The sequence below is a fragment of the Molossus molossus genome, unplaced genomic scaffold (assembly GCF_014108415.1).
Source record: "Molossus molossus isolate mMolMol1 unplaced genomic scaffold, mMolMol1.p scaffold_m16_p_6, whole genome shotgun sequence".
Classification (NCBI taxonomy): Eukaryota; Metazoa; Chordata; class Mammalia; order Chiroptera; family Molossidae; genus Molossus; species Molossus molossus.
Genome location: NW_023425399.1, coordinates 64,767,319 through 64,787,859, shown reverse-complemented (window position 1 = coordinate 64,787,859; position 20,541 = coordinate 64,767,319). Strand labels below are relative to the sequence as shown.

Sequence of the window (20,541 nt, the reverse complement as noted above, 5' to 3'; positions counted from 1 at the left end):
AGATTTTCTTTTCTCTAATTTGCTTTATTGTAGGACTATAGTATATAATATATATAACATACAAAATATGTGTGAATCAACTGTTTATGTTATCAGTAAGGTTTCTGGTCAACAGTAGGCTGTTAGTAGTTAAGTTATGGGAGAGTCAAAAGCTATATGTGGATTTTTAACAACTGTCACCCCAATAAATGTAATAAAAAATGTTAAAGCTATATGTGGCCCCACCACGTATGACAACATCATTTAACTTCTTACTGTTCTTTTCATGTTGCTGGTATGAATATCTAATATGTTTTTGCTCAACCAGTGTGGTTCAGTGGTTGAGCGTCGACCCATGCACCAAGAGGTCACCGGTTCGATTCCCAGTCAGGGCACATGCCCAGGTTGTAGGCCAAATCCCAAGTGAGGGGCATGCAAGAGGCAGCCAGTCGGTGTTCTCTCTCATTGATGTTTAAATCTCTTTCTCCCTCTCCCTTCCTCTCTCTAAAATCAGTAAAAAGAAAAAGAAAAAATAGCTATATGTGGATTTTCAACTGTGTGGGGGGTCAGCACCCCTAAACTTGTGTACAGAAGTTAACTGTAAATAATTTTCAAGGATATGGATATGCTTTTATTAATTTTAAATTACGTGAATTTAACTTAATTATGATATTGAATATCTACTATGTGGGAGGCATTAATATCAAGTGCTGTTTATTGTACATACAGGTGATTAGGACAACAGTGGGTGTCATCCTAATAACTGTAGCACAGTGTCCCCCTTATCCACAGTTTTATTTTCTGCAGCTTCAGTTACCTGGGATCAACTGTGGTCCAAAAATATTAAATGGAAAATTCAGGGAAAAAAAATTCATACATTTTAAATTTTGTGCCATTTTGTGTAGTGTGATGAAATCTCTCACAGTCCCACTCTATCCCATCTGGGACATAAATCATCCCTTTGTTCATCATAACTATATGCTTGTGCTGTTTAGTCACTTAGTAACCATCTCAGTTATCAGATCAATTATCAGATATTTTGAGAAAGAGAAAGACCACATTCACATAACTTTTATTTATTACAGTATATTGTTATAATTGTTCTATATTATTGTTGTTGTTAATCTCTTACTGTGTCTAGTTTATAAGTTGAACTTTACCATAGATATGTATGTATGTATATGAAAAACATAATATATATAGGATTAAACATTACCTGCCATATCAGGCATTCACTGGGGGTCTAAGTGTGTATCCCCTGTGGATAAGGGGAGACTACTGTATATAAGACAGGATATATGATATTGGAAAAATCAAACAACAAGATAAGAGAGTCCATGGAAGCTTCATGGAAGAAATAGCATTTGCTAAGGGCCTTAAATGAACCTAAAATCCCCACAGTCAGTCAGGGAGCCCCTGCCGGTGGGCTGAGGAGCATGAGAACAGAAGACACAGGGTGGAAGGCTTGCAGAGGCGTTGCCGCACAGCGGGCAGTGCCTGGGATTTGGAACTGGTGGGCCACAGTGTATACTCTGGTTCCGACACGTTCTAGCCAAGTACCCACCACTCTCCCGTCCCCATCTGTGAAATGGAAAAAATACCCCTTTCACTGGACATTTGTAAGTATTCAGTGGAAAAGTTTCTGGCACAGAAATGCTAAAAATGTTACTTTTTTCTATTTTATAATGACAGTGAGTCTTTCAGCTTTTAGGGAACAGAATAGAAAAGAAATTTGATTTTGGGACTTTTTACAAAGATCTATAAAAACAGTAGAATCATGTTATTCTGGATCAAGGGTAATTTGATTAACTTACTGAAAAATAATTCATAAGGTTTTAAATTAATATATTAGAATTACAGTGACACATAGTTATACTGCATTTTTAGACATTCTTTGGGGTATTTTGAAAGCGAAGCATCAAGAATACATTGTCTGAATTATTGGTGGTCTCCAAATTAGCAATGGGTATTTCCTGTGCGTTGTTATTAAAATCTGTTTTTCTTTGTTTTTGGATAGCAACCCATTTCCATTCCTGATTGTGTTCTGCACAGGCTAATATTAATTTGAGTTTATCATCTTTGGGGACCCATTAGTTGGGCGCCATTCTTTGAAAGACATGACCTAAAGACATGTTGGCCATGAGAGAAAGCTCACATGGCATAAACATTTTATTCTGGTTATTGTCCAGCTTTGTCCATACTTCTCAGAAAACTTTATTGTCCTGTTCTCTTCCTTTTTGTACTCCCTAATTTCTCCCATCCACACCCCCTTGCTACACTTTCACTCTATCATTGTGATGAGTTTTATTGTAAAAGTTATAAAATTTAATTCCTGACCTATCATTCCAGTTCCTTGACACATGTTTTCAGTGTGCTGTGGAAATTGGCGTGTACTTCTCATATCAAATAGAATTATCTTTTATTTAAACAACTGTTCCCTATGGACAATGTGTGTTATGAGACTTAATGCTGTTTAGCATTTGGAATCATTCTTTCTTCTTGAACTGGAAGTAAGAATCAGCAAAAACTACTATGGCAGTCCCAGCATAATTTTAGTCTGTCTATAGGGATAGTATTTTTGGTAACTGGGAAATATTATACAAGTAATGCTGCATACCAATTAGTTGTATTAAAATATATATTATGCACAGCTCTGTACTTGGCTTAAAAAGTTTCCTTGACAACATCATTTAACTTCTTACTGTTCTTTTCATGTTGCTGGTATGAATATCTAATATGTTTTTGCTCAAAACATCAATTAGGCTTCAGTATAATCTTTATTAATACAGATCTGTTATTACAAGAAGACTGCTGAGCTGTGATAATTTGCACAGCAGGAACAATGAAATATCTTCTTTCTATTTGGTTTTACCCCAGAACACTTGGCTTTTTCATTTTTTTACAGAGCATACCAAAGCCTTCCATGATCTTTTTTACAATCATAATGAAATCTTTATAGCTCTGATAAGCAAAAGCATCATTTTCTTTAAAGGTAAACAAAATGGAAAGACCCGAAATTACAGATAGATTAAAAAAGACACATATTAGTTATAGATCTCCACTTTTAATACCTTTCATTGTTTTTCTCCATGTAGCCCGAACTCCCCACTTCCTGAGGATTCAGAATGTGGAAGTGAATGCTGGCCAGTTTGCGACTTTCCAGTGCAGTGCCATCGGCAAGACTGTGGCAGGGGACAGGCTCTGGTTACAGGTCAGTAACTCATTTTCACCAGTTTACTGAAAGTCCATTGAGAAGAATACATGCCTCCTGGTGAAGGGCCCAGGGAAATGGATCAGTGCCAGGTCCCTAATGAAGATGGATGCTGTGGGGAGTTTTCCGATTCCTTTCCTTTTAAGGGCCAGATTACTAAGAGTTCTAGATAAGCTACTTTTTGTTCTACACAGACCTTGTTTTGAATTTCTGTTTTCTTTTTCCTTTGCTCTGCTTAGCCATCTTGCTTCAAAGAGCTGATTGTCAAATTACTTTAAGAGCAATATATAAAAGTACTAAATAGTACCTATTCCCTACTTTTCTTTTATTTATTTATTTTTTAAATTATTTATTTTTGTTACAGATGTTCCTCCTTTTCCCTCCACTGATTTCCCCCACTCCCCTCCCCGCCCTGTCTCCAGCTTTGTTGTCCATGTCCATTGTTCATGCATACATGCATATAAATTCTGTGGTTTATCTCTCCCCCACTACCCTCTCTTCTGGGGATTCTTAGTCTGTACCCCACTTCCACATCTCTGGGACTACCCCATTCCTCAGACTGTTATGTTCATTATATTCCACAAATAAGTGAGATCATATGAAACTTGTCTTTCTCTGTTTGGCTTGTTTCGCTTAGGATAATACTTTCTAGGTCCCTCCATGTCGTCTCAAAGGATAAGAGATCTTTCTTTCTTATAGCTGCATAGTACTCCATTGTGTATATGTACCACACCTGTTTTATCCATTTGTCCACTGATGGATATTGGGCTGTTTCCAGATCTTAACAATTATAAATAGTGCTGCTATGAACATGGGGCTACATATATTCTTTCTGTTTGGTGTTTCAGGTTTCTTAAGGTATATTCCTAGAAGTGGGATCATTGGGTCAAATGGAAGTTCAATTTTTAATTTTTTGAGGTAACACCATATTGTTTTCCATAGTGGCTGCACCAGTCTGCATTCCCACCAGCAGTGCACTAGAGTCCCCTTTTCTCCACACCCTCGCCAACACTTGTTGTTTGATGATTTGTTGATGGCAGCCATTCTGACAGGTGTGAGGTGATACCTCATTGTTGTTTTAATTTGCATCTCTCTGATGATTAGTGATGTTGAGCATTTCTTCATATGTCTCCTGGCCATTTGTATGTCCTGTTTGGAGAGGTGTCTAGTTCCTCTGCCCATTTTTTAATTGGGTTCTTTGTCTTTCCTTTGTTGAGTTGTATGAGCTCGCGCTCACGCTCGCTCTCTTTCTCTCTCTCTCTCTCTCTATATGTGTGTGTGTGTGTGTGTGTGTGTGTGTGTATGAAAATAACCCCTTATCTGATATATCAGTGGCATTTATGCTCTCCCATACAGTGGGTTGCCTTTCCATTTTGATGATTGTATCTTTTGCTGTGCAGTAGCTTTTGAGTTTGATGCAGTCCCATGTGTTCGTTTTCTCCTTTGTGTCTGTTACCTTAGGTAATGTATCAGTGAAAATTGCTGCGTATGTCTGAAATTTTGTTTGCCTACAGTTTCATCTACGATTTTTATGGATTCATGAGTCATATTTAAGTCTTTTATCCATTTTGAGTTTATTCTTGTGTATGATGTAAGTTGATGGTCTAGTTTCATTTTTTTTCATGTAGTTATCCAATTTTCCCAACACCATTTATTAAAGAGGCTGTCTTTACTCCACTGTATGCTCTTGCCCTCTTTGTCAAATATTAATTGAGCATATTGCCTTGGGTCTATTTCTGGGTTCTCTGTTCTCTTCCACTGGTCTATATGCCTGTTCCTGTGCCAGTACCAGGCTGTTTTGAATACAGTGGCTTTGTAGTCTAACCTGAAATCTGGTAAAGTGATCCCTCCAACTTTGTCCTTTTTTTTCAAGATTGCTGTGGCTATTTGAAGTCCTTTTTGGTTCCATATGAACTTTTGAAGTATTTGTTCTAGTTCTGTGAAGTATGTCATTGGTATTTTGATGGGGATTGCATTGAATCTTTAGATTGCTTTGGGTAGTATGGACATTTTCATAATGTTACTTTTTCTAATCCATGAACAACGTATGTGCTTCCACCTTTTTATATGTTCCTCTATTTCTTTTTTCAATGACCTGTAGTTTTCTGTGAATAGGTCCTTTATTTCTTTGGTTAAGTTTATTCCTAAGTATCTTAATTTTTTTGCTGCAATGGTAAATGGGATTTTTTTTTTAGTTTCTCTTTCTGTGAGTTCATCATTGATGTATAAGAATGCCATCGATTTCTTGACGTTAATTTTGTATCCTGCTACTCTGCCAAATTCATTTAAGTCTAGTAAATTTTTGATGGAGTTCTTGGGGTTTTCTACATCCCTACTCTTCTTTTAGAGTAAAATCCCAGGATCGTCTCTCCTTCCTTCCCCTCCCTCCCCTCTTCTCCTTTCTTTCACATACACATTTGTAGGCCTTTTTGTAATTTGAATTTACACAGCAATATACCTCACCTTAGACAACATTAATTACATCTTTTAACTTTGAGAATTTTAGGTAGACATATTTTAGGGTAGTCATAATTTCTGTGTTTTACAATCTTTCCAATTTTACCATATGCATTTTGCATAGCAGATCATTTCATAGTAGATCTATGGTCTCAACAATTCTGACAGAATGAGTGACCTGCCCCTTTTAACTAGAGTGCTACACACTTCTTTAGACTCTAGGTTTCATTTCCCCTCCCATAAAATTCTCCAATTTTATTATTTTTCTTCCTTTTAAGCATTGATCTGCAGGCTGCTCATTCTTCACCTAGAATAGTGTTGATTTCCCCCCTCTTTCCTTACAGATCCTATAGTTGGTTTTGTTTTGTTTTGGTTAATTATTGTGTTGCTACTGAGCTGCCTGAGCTGCTCCATGTTCTAGCCCTTCTGTGTGTCTACTCCAGTTCACTTTGGTTTCTGCTTCCCCAATACCCACTCTCCCTCTGTACACACCTTCTCTCCAGCTTCTATTATACCTCTTCTTCTATGGAACAGTGATTGTGGTGTGCCACATTTGCATGACACTATAATTTTTAAATCCCTTATCCCTTTTAATCATCAAAACTGAAATAAAGGGCATTTTTATTCCTCCATTCCTGGGGAAAATGGAAGATAACCAAATATGCTATTCAAAATGAGTCATTTATGTGTTGACAAATGGGGACTACATTCTGGAGGAGGCTTCTTAAATACAGTTGGGCCCCCTGCACAATTTCTCACCCTTCTGCTTTAATGTCCCTCTTTTTTCATATCCTCTGTCCATTTGAGTATGCCCTAGCCAACAAGGAAGAATATGTGCAGAGAACTGAAATTGTATCTGTATCTACCAAATTCATCTTTACTGTTTCCTTCTCTCTAAAAGTTGTATAATCACTACTTTAAAAGCTTTTACAATGTGTGAAAACTGCTTGGCCCTGTTCTTCAGAATTTGACCTTTTTCTTTTTATCCTACTTTCCAGTTATTTCAGATTCTTGATGTTAGTGATTGAGAATTATTTTCTTAATTAGTGGTTGTTTGCTATTAAGTTCTATCAAGATTAGCTATTTATAGTAACTGATGAGACATTTTTAATTGGCAGTTTTCACACTGCATTAACGACCTTTTAAAAATGAAACTCTGTCATTTTTTTATTTATCTCTAGAAATCTTAATATTTCATGGAAAAAAATTTGTTCCTGATATTTGTATCAATGTTACTTGAGAGAATACAATATAAAGTCTAAGCTCTCACCTCAGCAGAGTCTTAGATATTCCCAAGAATGTACAGACAAGTTGAGGATTCAATTTGCTCTTTATGTTTTTGAAGATATCTTGGACTTGGGATGTTCATGCCTAAACTTGAACATTTCTTTGGGGTTTGGAGATCCTTACTTCCTATTACAAAGTGGAAAACTGTTAAAGAGAATCTTTCATGTAGGGAGAAAGCTAGCTGCTATTTTGAAAAAGGGGGGAGGAGTCTCAGTGCAGAGTTCTCAATCTTGACTTCACTACCCTACATGAAAAGTTTTGTTTGTTTTTTAATATCTGGTCCACACCAGGATTCTGATTTAATTGTTCTGGTGTAGGTCTCTGCCTTCGGTATTTTGTTAAAGTCTTCCCAGATCACTCCAATGTATGCCCAGAATTGACAAGCACTAGGCTGAAGCAAAGTGCAACACATGTTCCAAGTTAGGAAAGTAAAAGGCAAGCTTAAGTTATAACTGGTACCTGTATTCAGTAGCCCCCATTTGACTCTGATGTTGAATTTTTCATGTATGGGATCTTTCCTGCTTTTGTTCTATTAAATTTGATCATTGTGCTGGTAAATTTTTTCACATTCAATAACATTAATGTCGTTCTTAGTCTATTGCCCAATCCTTTCTTGCCCTTGTTATTGTCAGTAATTGCTACTGCCGCACATGGTCCTGTCCTGAAGCAGATGACAAAGCTAGAATTGTTGTAACTTTGAAATGCTAAGTGAAACTTAGTTTGTCCTGGACGCAGTATGCCATTTGGTTTGTGAATCTTTGTAATTTACCGTTAAATGATTTATTTCCTGTGGTTGGATAGGCATTTTGTGGAGAGATGGTTTTTTTTTTGGTTTGGTTTTGTTTTTTAATAGCTGGTAAAATAAAACTAGTGTCCTTCATTTGTAATGATGGTTTCTATTATCCTGTATGTGAGGAGTGGCTTCTAGTACTAATGAAAATTTGCAGCAGGTGATGGTTTCACAGAGCCCTCCTGCTCTCTTGTGCTGTGCCCCAGTCCTTGCCTCAGGCCATTCTTTTGATGTGGGGAGAAGGAAATCTGGAATCATGGACTAAGTCTGTCTCGTCTAGAGGTATGACTGTGGACATTTCTTCCTTATTACACTAATCTTATAATACTTTCAAAAATACTTTCCTGCATATAAGCCCACTTGGATCCTCAAAATAATTCTGAGATCCAGGCAGAAAATTGAATACAAATATATATACATATATATAAATGTATACATATACACACATATATAAATATTCATATAAATAAATAAACAAATAAATAAAATAATTTGAATCTTCCCAATAGTAAGTTAAGATTTATAAAGTAATAATATATCTGCATTTAGGGAACATCGGTATTTTGGAGTATCAGCATTTCCAGGCATTTGTGTTTGTGTTCCATTTTTTGAGTTCTACCACATGCATTTTGCAGAGTTTCATGGTATATCACATTGTATTATAATTCTTTTATGGATGAGGAGATTGAGGGACAGGATTGTCTGTGGTCACAAAGATAAATGGCATAGCTAGGAAGAGTACACTTCTGTGTCTTTACTTTTACTTTACTACTGATTGATTCCACTCTACTATGCTGTCTTCTCATATCCTAATACTAGGTGAATAGGCAATATGCACTTACCACTTTGTTCCAAGAATCTGGATGTGACTGACATTACATGATTAACATTAAGAAGTCATCTTGACAAAATTAAAAAGTCCATATGTATTTCATGCACATATTGATCCACATCTAAGAAAAATTGCCAGTGGTTTGATTGTTTTAAATATAGATTAAATATGATCACTGTCAGAATCTTTTACAAAAACATAACACAAATAAATCTGATGATGACACTAATGAAGAAATGTTTATGATTAACAGATGTGTCCCATCTGCTTATATTTTCTTCGTTGCATCTATGGGCCACACAGGTTATTGCCAATGTGGAATCGGTTTTTGTAGAATACAGAACAACAAAATAAAACACAGTGTATGAACATCTATTGTTATAGCTGCAAAGTACTTAAAACACTTTGCAGACAGTTACAGTAGGAAGACAGCATCTATAAAACTATTTTATAGTAAAAAATTGATGTGCAATGGATTTGTTGAAGATACTTGCTATATGCTATCAGATATGCCAATTTATGCATACAACATGTATGTAACCATGGGAGATAGTCAAATGAAATATATTTATAAAATCATTCAAGCACCCAAAACATGACCATATTTATTGTTATTATCAACTTTATGGTCACTTGTGGAGCTTACATTTTGAAATATTTAGTATATTATATATATATATATTTATATTTATATATACACACACACATATACACACATATATCTGAGAAGAGAAAATTAAATTGTAGATGTTCTATTTTATATTTATAGATTATTTGCTGATGTAAAATTTGAGTTATATATTTTAAGTATTCCTTGACTCTTTAAGCTGTATATGATTATATTAAAATTACTATGTTCTTTCTTAAATATTTAAATTTTATTTTCTTACATATGCTTTTTTCTCTGAGAAGGAATATTTATAATACCTGTTTCAGCCTTTCAATAAATAAAGATGATCACCAAAGACGGTGTTGATGTCTATAAATCTGAAGATGGCTTGTACACATTCTTTTCCAGGGAACACAGTTACCTCTCCCTCTTCTCTTGTATCTGGTCCAGTGTGAGCATTTTTTTAACGTCGCTATTTAATTCATTTTTGATACTTTTCAGAAGCTCCTTCATTCCTTACTCTTCTTAGTGTCTTAGTCAGCGTGGGCTATTATAACAAACTACCACAGACTGGGTAGCTTAAACAGCAAACATTCATTTCTCAAGAGCTGGGTGCCAGCATGCATAGTGGGATTCTTGGTGAGGGCTGCTCCTAGTCTGAAGACAGCCTTATTCTCACTACATCCTTATATATGGAGAGAGATCTGGGTTTGTCATGCCTATAAAAGGCACTAATCCCTTCGTGGGAGGGCCCCACTCTCAAGACCTCATCGAAACCTAATTATCTCCCAAAGGCTCAACTTCCAATGCCATCATACTGGGATTAGGTTTCATTATATGAATTTTAGGGGGACACAAATATTTGGTCTCCAGCCCTCAGCTACAACATCAAACTCAGAAGTGGGTGGGGAATGAAAGTGTTTCAGCTTTCAGAACAATAGCAGAAAGCAAGGAGGCAGTGGAGATGAGAGGTAGTGAGGATCCTTTTCAGCAGTGGATGAATAGCATCTTTGATCAAGCCAGGACTTCATATGTGCATGTTGAGTGAATAGCAGCTGGTGAAGGAAACCTGGAAAATAATCATTTTCTCTTCACAAATCTTAGAGACCCCTGTCATTATTAAATGGCTTACATTTTAGAATCACAAAATAATGTAACTTCCGAATGTGGAACAGTCTTTAAATTAAATTCATTATTTTATTAATGAGAAAACAAGCCCAGAAAATGTTGGAAATTTTAACATAATCATTTATTATGTATTTATCATGATATTTATTTGCTTGTGGACATCAATTATAAATATAAATACTTTGCTTATTACAAATTAGTAAATTTTGTTCTGTGCACATTTTTCTTCATGGATTAACCTTGTATTTCAAGTAAAATTGGGCTTTGAATCAGATATTCTCAGACTTATTGTGAAAATGTCTGTGTTAACTTTAGAAACATTATAATACAATATATTTGAGTTTTACTCCTTTAGCAGACAGCCTGGTGTTTATTAGAAGTAAGGCATCAGAGTAGCATTTCAAAGTGATTTCTTAGCATGCATCAATTATAGAAATAGAAAAGAAAATCAGGAGACATTACTGTGAAGTACTCATTAAAAACAGTGTGGAAACACATCATCTAGAATACCTGTCACATAACAGATACTCAGTAAATATCAGCTCGTGGTTTACTGACTGCCTGAAAAAACATGTGTCTCTTCATCAGGTGAATCTCAAAGGTCCATAGTAGACCAGGAAAGAAACAGGCACAAACTCTGTCTGTCTTTCTAGGATGCTTGTTTTAGGTTCATTTCCAGAGAGATGATGGTCTTTGAGGAGAGAGGGACATACAGAGCCTAGTGGTACTTCCTGCTGTTTCAGAATATAAGGCAAATAGCACTCAAAGTTAGAGTAATTTTAGAAACAAATGTAATCAATATATTGTCTTTCCTGAGCCTTTGTTTTGTGTACCCGTTTCCTAGGAACTTATATACTCTGTTGAAAATGTTGTTTTCTAATTTCCTGTTTTTAAAAATGTCTTGCTATAGGACCTCAGTTAAATGTAATCAAAATATACCTCTATTGAAGATAATCCATTTGCGTTTTCACCATGACAACAGGCCTATGTCACAGTAATTGATGAATGAAGCCTACCCAACTCATTTTTTTTTTTTTTTTTGTATGACATGTAATTCAATATGAGCTCTTAATTTTGGAAGCTTTATTTTCTAAAAAATAATACTCACTTGGGATCAAAACATTTTTAGTTGTTGGCCCAGAGATTTATTTTCTTTTGAGAGTTTGCTATATAATTCCACTTAACTGGGTGTAAACTACCCAATTGTTAAAAAAGTATTTTCACTAGCCTAATAAATTTCTCACGTTCCTTTTCTGAGCTCAGATAATTTTAGACCTATTTTTGAGAGAAAAGGGAAAATCTTGAGATTTTTGTAACTTAAAATGATTCTCATAAGGATAGTTCCTATGACCTATAGAATTGTGCTCAAAAATCAATAAATTATAAATTTTATTAATATCATTATTTTACTGACTTCAACAGATGTGTTTGAAATAAAATAATTACAACTCCATTTGCTGGACACTGCTGTGTGTAAGATACTCTGCTAGGCTATGTTCAGGTATTTTTTTCCCCTAAACTGATCCCTAAGACAACTCTCTTTTTTATGTGTCCATTTATAAAAGAATCAGAGACTTGGGAAGTTTCAATCATTTTTTTTCCAGTGGCCCATTGCTAGTAACAAGAGCTGGGATTTGAATCAGGCCCTGTAAGTCCAGAATCTACATTCTTAACCATATCGCCTCTTGTATGATACACAGACATAGATATTTCTGCATTGATTCTTAAATATCATGTAGTAATTTAAGTGATAATTAACTTATTACTTATTCTGATAATTAAATTTTTATCAGAATTTAAAATTACAGTTATATTCACATATGTGGAATTTTGCCTTGGCTTTTGTGTTAAGGGGTGTATACATTTGGTCAAACTTTCTTGGTGGCTTTTAGTTTCATTTATAGATAATGAGGGAAAAATTACAACTGTATATGAGAACAATTTTGCTATTATATATAAAAGCTATAAAATGATTTGGAAAGAAGTAAAATTACGGTTCCCTGGGCAAGCTTAACTTGGGTATTTTACGCCATATATATTAAAGCATAAATTTAACATCACTTACCATCATAGAAAATACCAAGAATACATAAAAAAGACTGTCTTCAGTTGCTATAGGAACCATTTGCTCCTTAAAATTATGACTTGTTGAAATTGCATCCATTATTGCTCATAGATATGATACAATATTGAACATTTAGACCAAAACCATCAAATGCCTTTGAAGCATATATTATGTGTTTTAATTTAGCATGATTTTTTATTTACTTAATTTGCAGGTTAAGATTTATTTTACATTGATGAAACAGTGTGATATGTGTAGGAAGATTCTAGGAGAAATTAATTAATAAATTTTACTTTGTGATATTACCTAATTCAGTCAAAAGAGCTATATGAAGCTGATGTTTTGAGTAGGATGCACTAGGTAAGCTGGATCAGTGGGCTTTGTTCTCCATGGCAATCTAAAGGCATCTGGGCCTCCAGGAGGTGAAATTGCACTTTGAAAATTGCAGGTCAGGATGGTTCAGTTTGGAGAGCAGAAGAGAAAGGCGGGAACTACTAACTTTAAGGCTGCTTGCTTTGGGCCCAAGAACCATAGAAGCATTTATTCTGTTTCTTTTCTGGTTTTATCAAAAAGTTTGTTTGTCTTGCTTCCAAGAATCTGCAGCTCTATCATGAAAAGGGAAGACAGAAATGACAGCGCTTTGGAATTCCCATGATTGAGAGCCGAGGATGCTGACACTCGACCTCTTCTGTCTCCTTTTAGAGATCCAGGTCTTGGAGCAAGGATCCTGGAAGTTTGGAGAATGTTAGGATCTCTAGGTTTTCCCTCTCTGTCTCTTCTTTCTGGAATGGGGTGGGGGTGGGGAAGGAAAATGACTCAGCTAGGAGGTTTATGTACCTGCCTTAGGTGGCCTTGAAAGTCCTAGAAAATTTTCAGTCTGGTAATCTGGAATCATGTACCAAGAGGAAAGTTTACTGAGGTATTTCCTTGAGCTGGAAAGAAAATTTGATAATTTTTGATGGGTTTTAATTTGAATAATTTCTTGAAGACTACAGAAATAGGATACAGAACAAATCATGCTGCTTATAGTCCTAGAGTGACCCAGTTTGAGACAAGGCCATAGACATCTCTGAGTGGCACACAGTGGCAGCCGGGGAGTTTCTACAGAGGATGAACTTTGAAATCATAAAGCAGTTCATTATTCTCTTCTGCTTATAAAAATGTCATCCTCCATTCCCTTCATTCAAAGGGAAGGAAATTGGCTACAGCCCAAGTGTAATAAAATTATGTTTGTCTCTAAGAAATGATGTCCACTAGGCACAAAGGAAAGGGGACAAATTGGTGTGGTTCCTGTTTATTCTTAAGATTTAGAAGCAAATTATGACTTTCATTCAAGAAATGTATATCATACACGTTCAGGGGGCCAGGTATGTGATTGTTACTTATGAAAATGTTGCTGCAGAATAAGGCTGCTAGCCCTGGGATATGGTCTCCTTTGCCAAACTATAATTTCTCTTCTACTGTCATGGAACCTTTACCATATAAATGGCTTGATTCTTTTTCAGGAAGTGAATGATACCTTGACAAAATGGTTCTTTGATTCATCTAGCATTAGAGTATATATAACCCAACAGCAAAACCATCTTTTTTTCTGGAGAAATAATCATAGTTAAAATAGTCATTCAAAAATACAAAAATAGGCCCTGGTTAGTTTTGCTCAGCAGTTAGAACATCAGCCAGCAGACCAAAGAGTCATGGGTTCAGTCCAGTCAAGGGCACATACCTCGGTTGCAGTACAGTCCCCGGCCCTGGTCAGAGTCTTGCAGGAGGCAACCAATTGGATGTGTCTCGATGTCCCTCTGTCACTCTTCTCCCACTCTGTCTGAAATAAATGGAAAAATATCATTGAGTGAGGATTTTAAAAAAAGTGAATGTTACCATGTTCAAAGAGCTTTATGTGTGGATGATTAAATTCAAGTTTCATATACACTTCATTGTCACAAAATATTGTTCTTTTGATGTTAGCTTGCAAGCTATGCCAGTGGTGGGGGCATGGATTGAGCCTCAGACCTTTGCTCTAAAAGATAAGAGCCCTTAAAAATAATAGCAATAGCCCTGGCCGGTTTGGCTCAGCGGTTAGAGCATCAGCCTGTGGTCCAGAGAGACCCAGGTTCAGTTCCCGCTTAAGGGCATGTACCTTGCTTGCAGTTTGTCCCCGGCCCTGGTTGGGTCGTGCAGGTGACAACCACTCGATGTGTCCCTTTCACGTCAATGTTTCTCTCTCTTTCTTCCTCTCTCTCCCTCCCACTCTGTCTGAATAAAAAATGAAAAAAATGTCCTCGGGTGAGGATAAAAAAAAAAATCATAATAGCAATAATCACTATGTAAGTCCTAGAAAAAGTCAGTGTTCATATTTCCTTGACTGCATTAACTTTATTTCTTTTAGCAGGTTCTTTGTATTATGATTGCAGTAAAGTTTATATTTTCCAACTGAATGATTATCCCCTAAGTCCTTTTTATCTTAGGTTCTCTATCCATTTTCCCCTATTAATGGTGGTTATTATTGTTGTTGAAACTGTGTTTGTCCTGAACAGTTTCCCATATCTTGAGTTTTTCTCATTGCCTTCTAGTAATGTCAGTTAATGTGTTCTTCTGACTAGTATGATATTTTTAGCAAATTATGTCTCTTTTTGTGCTGTTATCAGCCACTGATGATTATTCCTAGGTTTATTAATTCATTAAAGATTAGGTTGTAGAATGGCTCGATTATCTCAGTCCTTGTTTGTGTTACAGCTAAAATACTTATAAAAGAAGAGCTCATTCATATCGACTCTTGGGTTACCCTGATATATCAATTGTAAAGGGAAGATGGCATAAATACTTGATGCTTTGTATTTTTCAGCAAGCTTCCAAAATATTCCAAGATATTTTACTAACATCACCTAAAAGTGACCAAGGGGGTTATTAGTATTATCGTCTTTGTTTTTATTATCATTATCATCAACTTATAGATTTAAACACATTTGATGTGTTTTGATCTATCATACTTATTATCTTTATGGCTGTTCAAATTTTCCACCCTTGAACAGTGGGGCTTACTCAGGGTGGATGTTCCCTGTCCTGGGCATCTAAGATAGCTTGCTTGCTTTCTGGTGTGACAATATTCTTCAGGCTTATATTTTTACATTTTCTACCTTAATGACCTAGAATCAGCCATTTCTTCAGGGAAACCAGATTCTTTTTCAGTAGAAACTGGTAATTAAAAATTATAATCTGACCACAGAGGTACTCATTACTGCTACTTAATATTTCTGGATCTTCCCATTAGACAAAGCTAGGATATGCACACATACACACATTTAAAAATAAAATCTGTGTCTTGAGATCATTCTGACAATTCCAATTCAAATTCAGAACTACAGGGCTTTTAGCCTCCATTATCTTGCATCTTTATCTTTTTTCAACCATGTTTTCAGAAAGAGTTATGTGTTTTAAGAAAGAGTTATGTGTTTTAAGGTATACTGATTGAGAAAAAGTGATGTTCTTAGCAGGCTGTTTATGACTAACCTAGGCTTTTAGATCATGAACGATTATGCAAGAACTGCCCTCTTCCTTATATTAGAGTGCCATTATTATAGTTTTTAAATAAATAGGGCCTTCCACACCCAAACCTTCAGCTCAAAAGGAAATGTCAGTCAGTGTCAGTCTCCTTAGTTTGATGTGGCTGGGATAATCCAGTCAGCAGTTGGATATTTCATTTTAAGACTGAAGAACTTCTAATTTCATTGGTGTTCATAATTACTGCATTTATTATGTATAGCCTATATTATTTGGATAAACTAAATGAAATTTAAACTCAAGTTGCTTAAATAATGTTTTTCAAATATTACAAATATATAATTAAGTGAACTCTGTCTAAATATCAGAATGAGCTACTAAGTTTATATAATCACTTTGGATACCTGCATATTGGCTATATCCATTAGCCAATTAAAGTATACTTTTGAATATATATTTGTAGTATATGATAATATAAGTAAGAACTTCTGGTTCTCGTGTTCTAAACTGAAATATTTGGGTTAGCTTGGTTATGGCCTAGAAATCAAAGGTCGGCACTTATTTTTTTTTTTAATTAAAATAATAAACATGTGCTCCAGAAAGTAGATTTGATGAGGTGTTCAATTATTAGTGGATTTATATTACATAAAATGTTTTAAACAAAATTATTGCAGGCCCTGCTGGTATTATTAGTGACCCAGTGTTAAGAATTTCAATCAGTATCTTACAAATGAGCATATTTGAAAGTAGGATAATAGAGACTATTTTCCCTATTGAATAAATGAGAGTGCAATTTAATCCCCACCTGTATGGCTAAGGAAGGGTGACTGGCCCATATCTCCCCTAAGCTAATGCACTCAGAGGGGCTACAAAATGCCTGGGATTGATTAATTTGCTCCAAGTGCTGCTAACTTCCCAGACCTCAATTTCTTTCCGACATTGCTCTGATTATTGTGGAACTATTTCTGAAAGGCATAATATGTATCTTTTTGCTGGTAAATCACTGCTCATTTAGAAGTCCTAGAGTGAGTCCACTGCATAAAAAGGGTTGAAGTCTAATTTAAATAACTATAAGTGCTTTTTTCCTAGTTTGCTCAAATTGAAATACATGCATATTTAAAGATACGCTTGCATTTACAAAAAGCTGTGTTTAACCCACCAAGATCATTTCCTCTCAGATATGACCATTAGATGGTTTTGTTAAGTTAACAAAATCAGTCAGCAGTTTGTTTTTTTTTAACAACCATGGATATTCAGGTGCCATGCTTTGCACTAAGCACGGGGTTTTGTTCTGGACAGTTGTGTCGTAGGCTCTCTCTCCCAGTGACTTCTGAGACTGTAATGAACAAAAGGAATTCCCATCCTTGGTGATTTCTCATTGTCCTGCTGTAATGGTATTAAGAACATAGAGCTTCAGTTCTTGGCAGGACAGCCTCTTTTTAACTGAAAATTAAGAGAACTGGCTGACAAATTTGCTATCTCTACCCAAATGTATATTTTCATCATTTTGTTCTGCCAGAATAACAGAGAATCTCCCCGTAGTCTCCTAGATGCCAGGAATACTGGAGGTTTTGAACACACTGTCCAGTCTGGTCATCCCTGTCATGTGGAAAGGAACCTAGGGAAAGGGACTCATGTGCCTTTTCATACCTCTTTGCATCAGAGAACACCGGTTGGCCACTATTCCCCACACTTCCCTGTTTAATTCTGACCCAAGAAAGGGTATCTGGGGACCAAAACGCATCTTAAAAATCAACTTGTTCAGTCATCCGTTCAGTGCCTAAATCCCTTTTAATATTACCATCAGCCCCTTCCTACCATGCACCAGGCATGTTTTTCATGCTAGAGAAACAGCAATAAAAAATCCTGGCAAAGAACCCTGCCTTTGTGGAATTGTATTCTAATATGGGGGAAATGAGTATAAGTTAGTAAACTGTGTTAGCAAGTAGTCAGTTGCATTTAGGAGAGGCTACGTAGCAGATAGGGAATAAGCAGTGCCATGTACAAGCAGTTTCAGTTTTAAATCTAGGGTCTGGGTAGGCTTCACTGAGAATATATTTGAGCAGTGACTGGAAGGAGATGAAGGAGTTATCTGTGGGCAAAAGCTGGGGAGAACATTCCTGGAGGAGGAAGGCAGAGGTTCCTCAGGAGGAATGTACTGTGGTGGTAAAGAGACATAAGGAGCCAGTGTGGCTGGAGCTGAATGGTGGGGGATTAGAGTGATAATTGGAGTGTGTGTACTAGGGAAATGGTGACAGTGTGTGCAGGTGGGTAAGACTGGATGTGTACATTCTTGGAGGTTAGTCACTCTTTTATTCCCTAATCTAAAAACTGAACATTTTCCATATCTCATTTAACAGCAAAACCTGCCCATTTTTGTAATTCATTTGGTGACAGAACATGATCGGAACTGATGTGAAGCTATTGATGACCTCTGTTTTTCCTCCTCATAGTCAATATTCATATCTTTCGATACAGAAACATTAATGTGTCTAGTTTAGGGTGCTGGCTCAGGCCTTCCTGAGGACATCACATAATATACAGTATATACACCTTTTTAAAATTAAAAACATATCTGAATTCTGAACCACATTTTACCCCAAGTTTCAGATAAATGATAGAGCCCCATGGCCATGGCATTGAAGTACAGTTCCCATCTTACACAGCCTGGTCTTTCTATTGGAAGACAACTGTCCTCTTCCCTCTTGAGTCATCTGTGTCTAGGCTCTAACCAGCTCTTCACCTGTGGAAAAGAGGAACACTCCGTGTTCTGTTCATGGTCTGAGCAAGCCCATCACTCGCATGCTCCTCAGAAAGTGGGGCTCCAGTAACATACTGCTGTCTTCTGGGGGTATTTCTTAGCACTGCCTCTCCAGATAATTTATTTCTATTAAAACAACTGAAAATTGAATTCCGTTTTTCAAATAGCCACTGCCCAATCTTCATGTACCTTTTAAGTGGTGAAGTTACTTCTAAGTCAGATTGCCAGTTGTGTACTTGCAAAGTCTGATTTTATAAGGAGGAAGTATAGGATTTACATTTATGTAGATTGATGTTTATCTTGTTTTAAATTTATTGTTAGGATTTGTTGAATCTTTTATCCCATTTTATTTATTCACGTGTTGGTTGTCACCTGTACATTTGACAAACAAATCCAAGACTTTGTCAAAGGCATTAATAGACATGTTGGAGGAATCAAGGAAGTGACCTGTGCCAACGCTCCAGAAATATACGTCCACCCCACACCCACAAGCAGCCGTGTACCGTAGTAGTTCACAGTTTTCTAGTCCACCCAACTTGCCTGGCATTTGTACCATATTGCTGCCCTCTTGTCCACAGTGACATCATAGACGATCTGCGTGAGGCCTTGCCAACGGCCATAAATGCTGTCTTCCTCCTTTCCTAGCTGCCCAAGAAATAGGACTTGACACTAACAAAGTGAAGGGAGAGATCTCTCTTCCTACCTGGTACTCTGAGGACTTTCTCTCATTTCTCCTCCACTAACCCAGCTATGGATTGCTTCATTATGTTTGCAGTCTGTATGATAATTGAACTAAGATAGAACCTAAAGTTACTATTGAACCTGACACATTTTTCAGCATCAAAAAATATGGAAACTGTTATGAAAGTATAAATGTCAGGATTTCAAAGGAAAAGAATAAATATTGTCCAAAGAGTTGCCCTTTTCTCCCATGTGACTTAGGTATTCCTCTAGTGTTTGGGCTGTTGGTTGCTCTCATTCTGTCCCTTCCATCTTGGAGTCTTTTTTTTTTTAATTTAATTTTTGTTACAGATGTTTCTCCTTTTTTACCCCATTGACACCCTCCTCCCCATCCCCCCATCCCCATCCCCAGCTCTGTTGTCCATGTTTATTGGTTATGCATACATGCATATAAGTTCTGTGGTTTATCTCTTCCCACCCCCCACCACCCCCTCTTCTGAGGGTTGTCAGTCTGTACTCTACTTCCATGTTTCTGGGTCTACCCTATTCCTCAGACTGTTAGGTTCATTATATTCCATAAATAAGTGAGATCATGTGATATTTTTCTTTTTCTGCTTGGTTTGTTTCACTTAGGATAATACTTTCCAGGTCCCTCCATGTTGTCTCAAAGGATAAGAGATCTTTCTTACAGCTGCATAGTACTCCATTGTGTATATGTACCATAGCTTTTTTATCCATTTGTCTACTGATGGACACTTGGGCTGTTTCCAGATCTTAGCTATTGTAAATAGTGCTGCTATGAACATGGGGGTACATATATTCTTTCTGATTGGTGTTTCAGGTTTCTTAGGGTATATTCCTAGAAGCAGGATCACTGGGTCTTTACTCTGTCAGGCTCCCTCTTTCTCCTGTGGCTTGTCCAATGCCTTTCCATTCCTTGGTGAACTTGCCTTTGCTCTGTTCCCACTCGTTTCTGCTTTGTTGTCTCACTTTTTCCTCTTTTTTCCTTTTATCCTTTCAGTCCTCCCACCACTCTCCTCCTCCTCCCTGCCTTCTTTAGACGTTTGTAGTTTGTTTTCTGCTCATTTCATTTCTCTTACATGAGGTCTCAGTGGTTGCCAGTCTTTAGGCAGATATGCTAGCTCACCTTTTCAAAGTGGGATTCTCTACTTGTCTGAAATTACTGGTAATGCCACAAATTTAAATATGCATCAATCTGAGTGATTAATTTTACAGATATTT

At 36.5% G+C, this 20,541-nt stretch overlaps 1 protein-coding gene across 6 annotated transcripts in view; it reads left to right on the top strand.

Annotated features, from left to right (window-relative positions):
• Window positions 1-20,541, top strand: part of PTPRM (protein tyrosine phosphatase receptor type M) — an 839,861-nt gene that overhangs the window by 370,120 nt on the left and 449,200 nt on the right. For all 6 annotated transcript variants that reach the window (XM_036244603.1, XM_036244601.1, XM_036244600.1 and 3 more), the window contains exon 5: window positions 3,075-3,190. In XM_036244603.1, coding sequence (XP_036100496.1) covers window positions 3,075-3,190 — 116 coding nt within the window. The remainder of the gene's footprint in view (window positions 1-3,074; window positions 3,191-20,541) is intronic.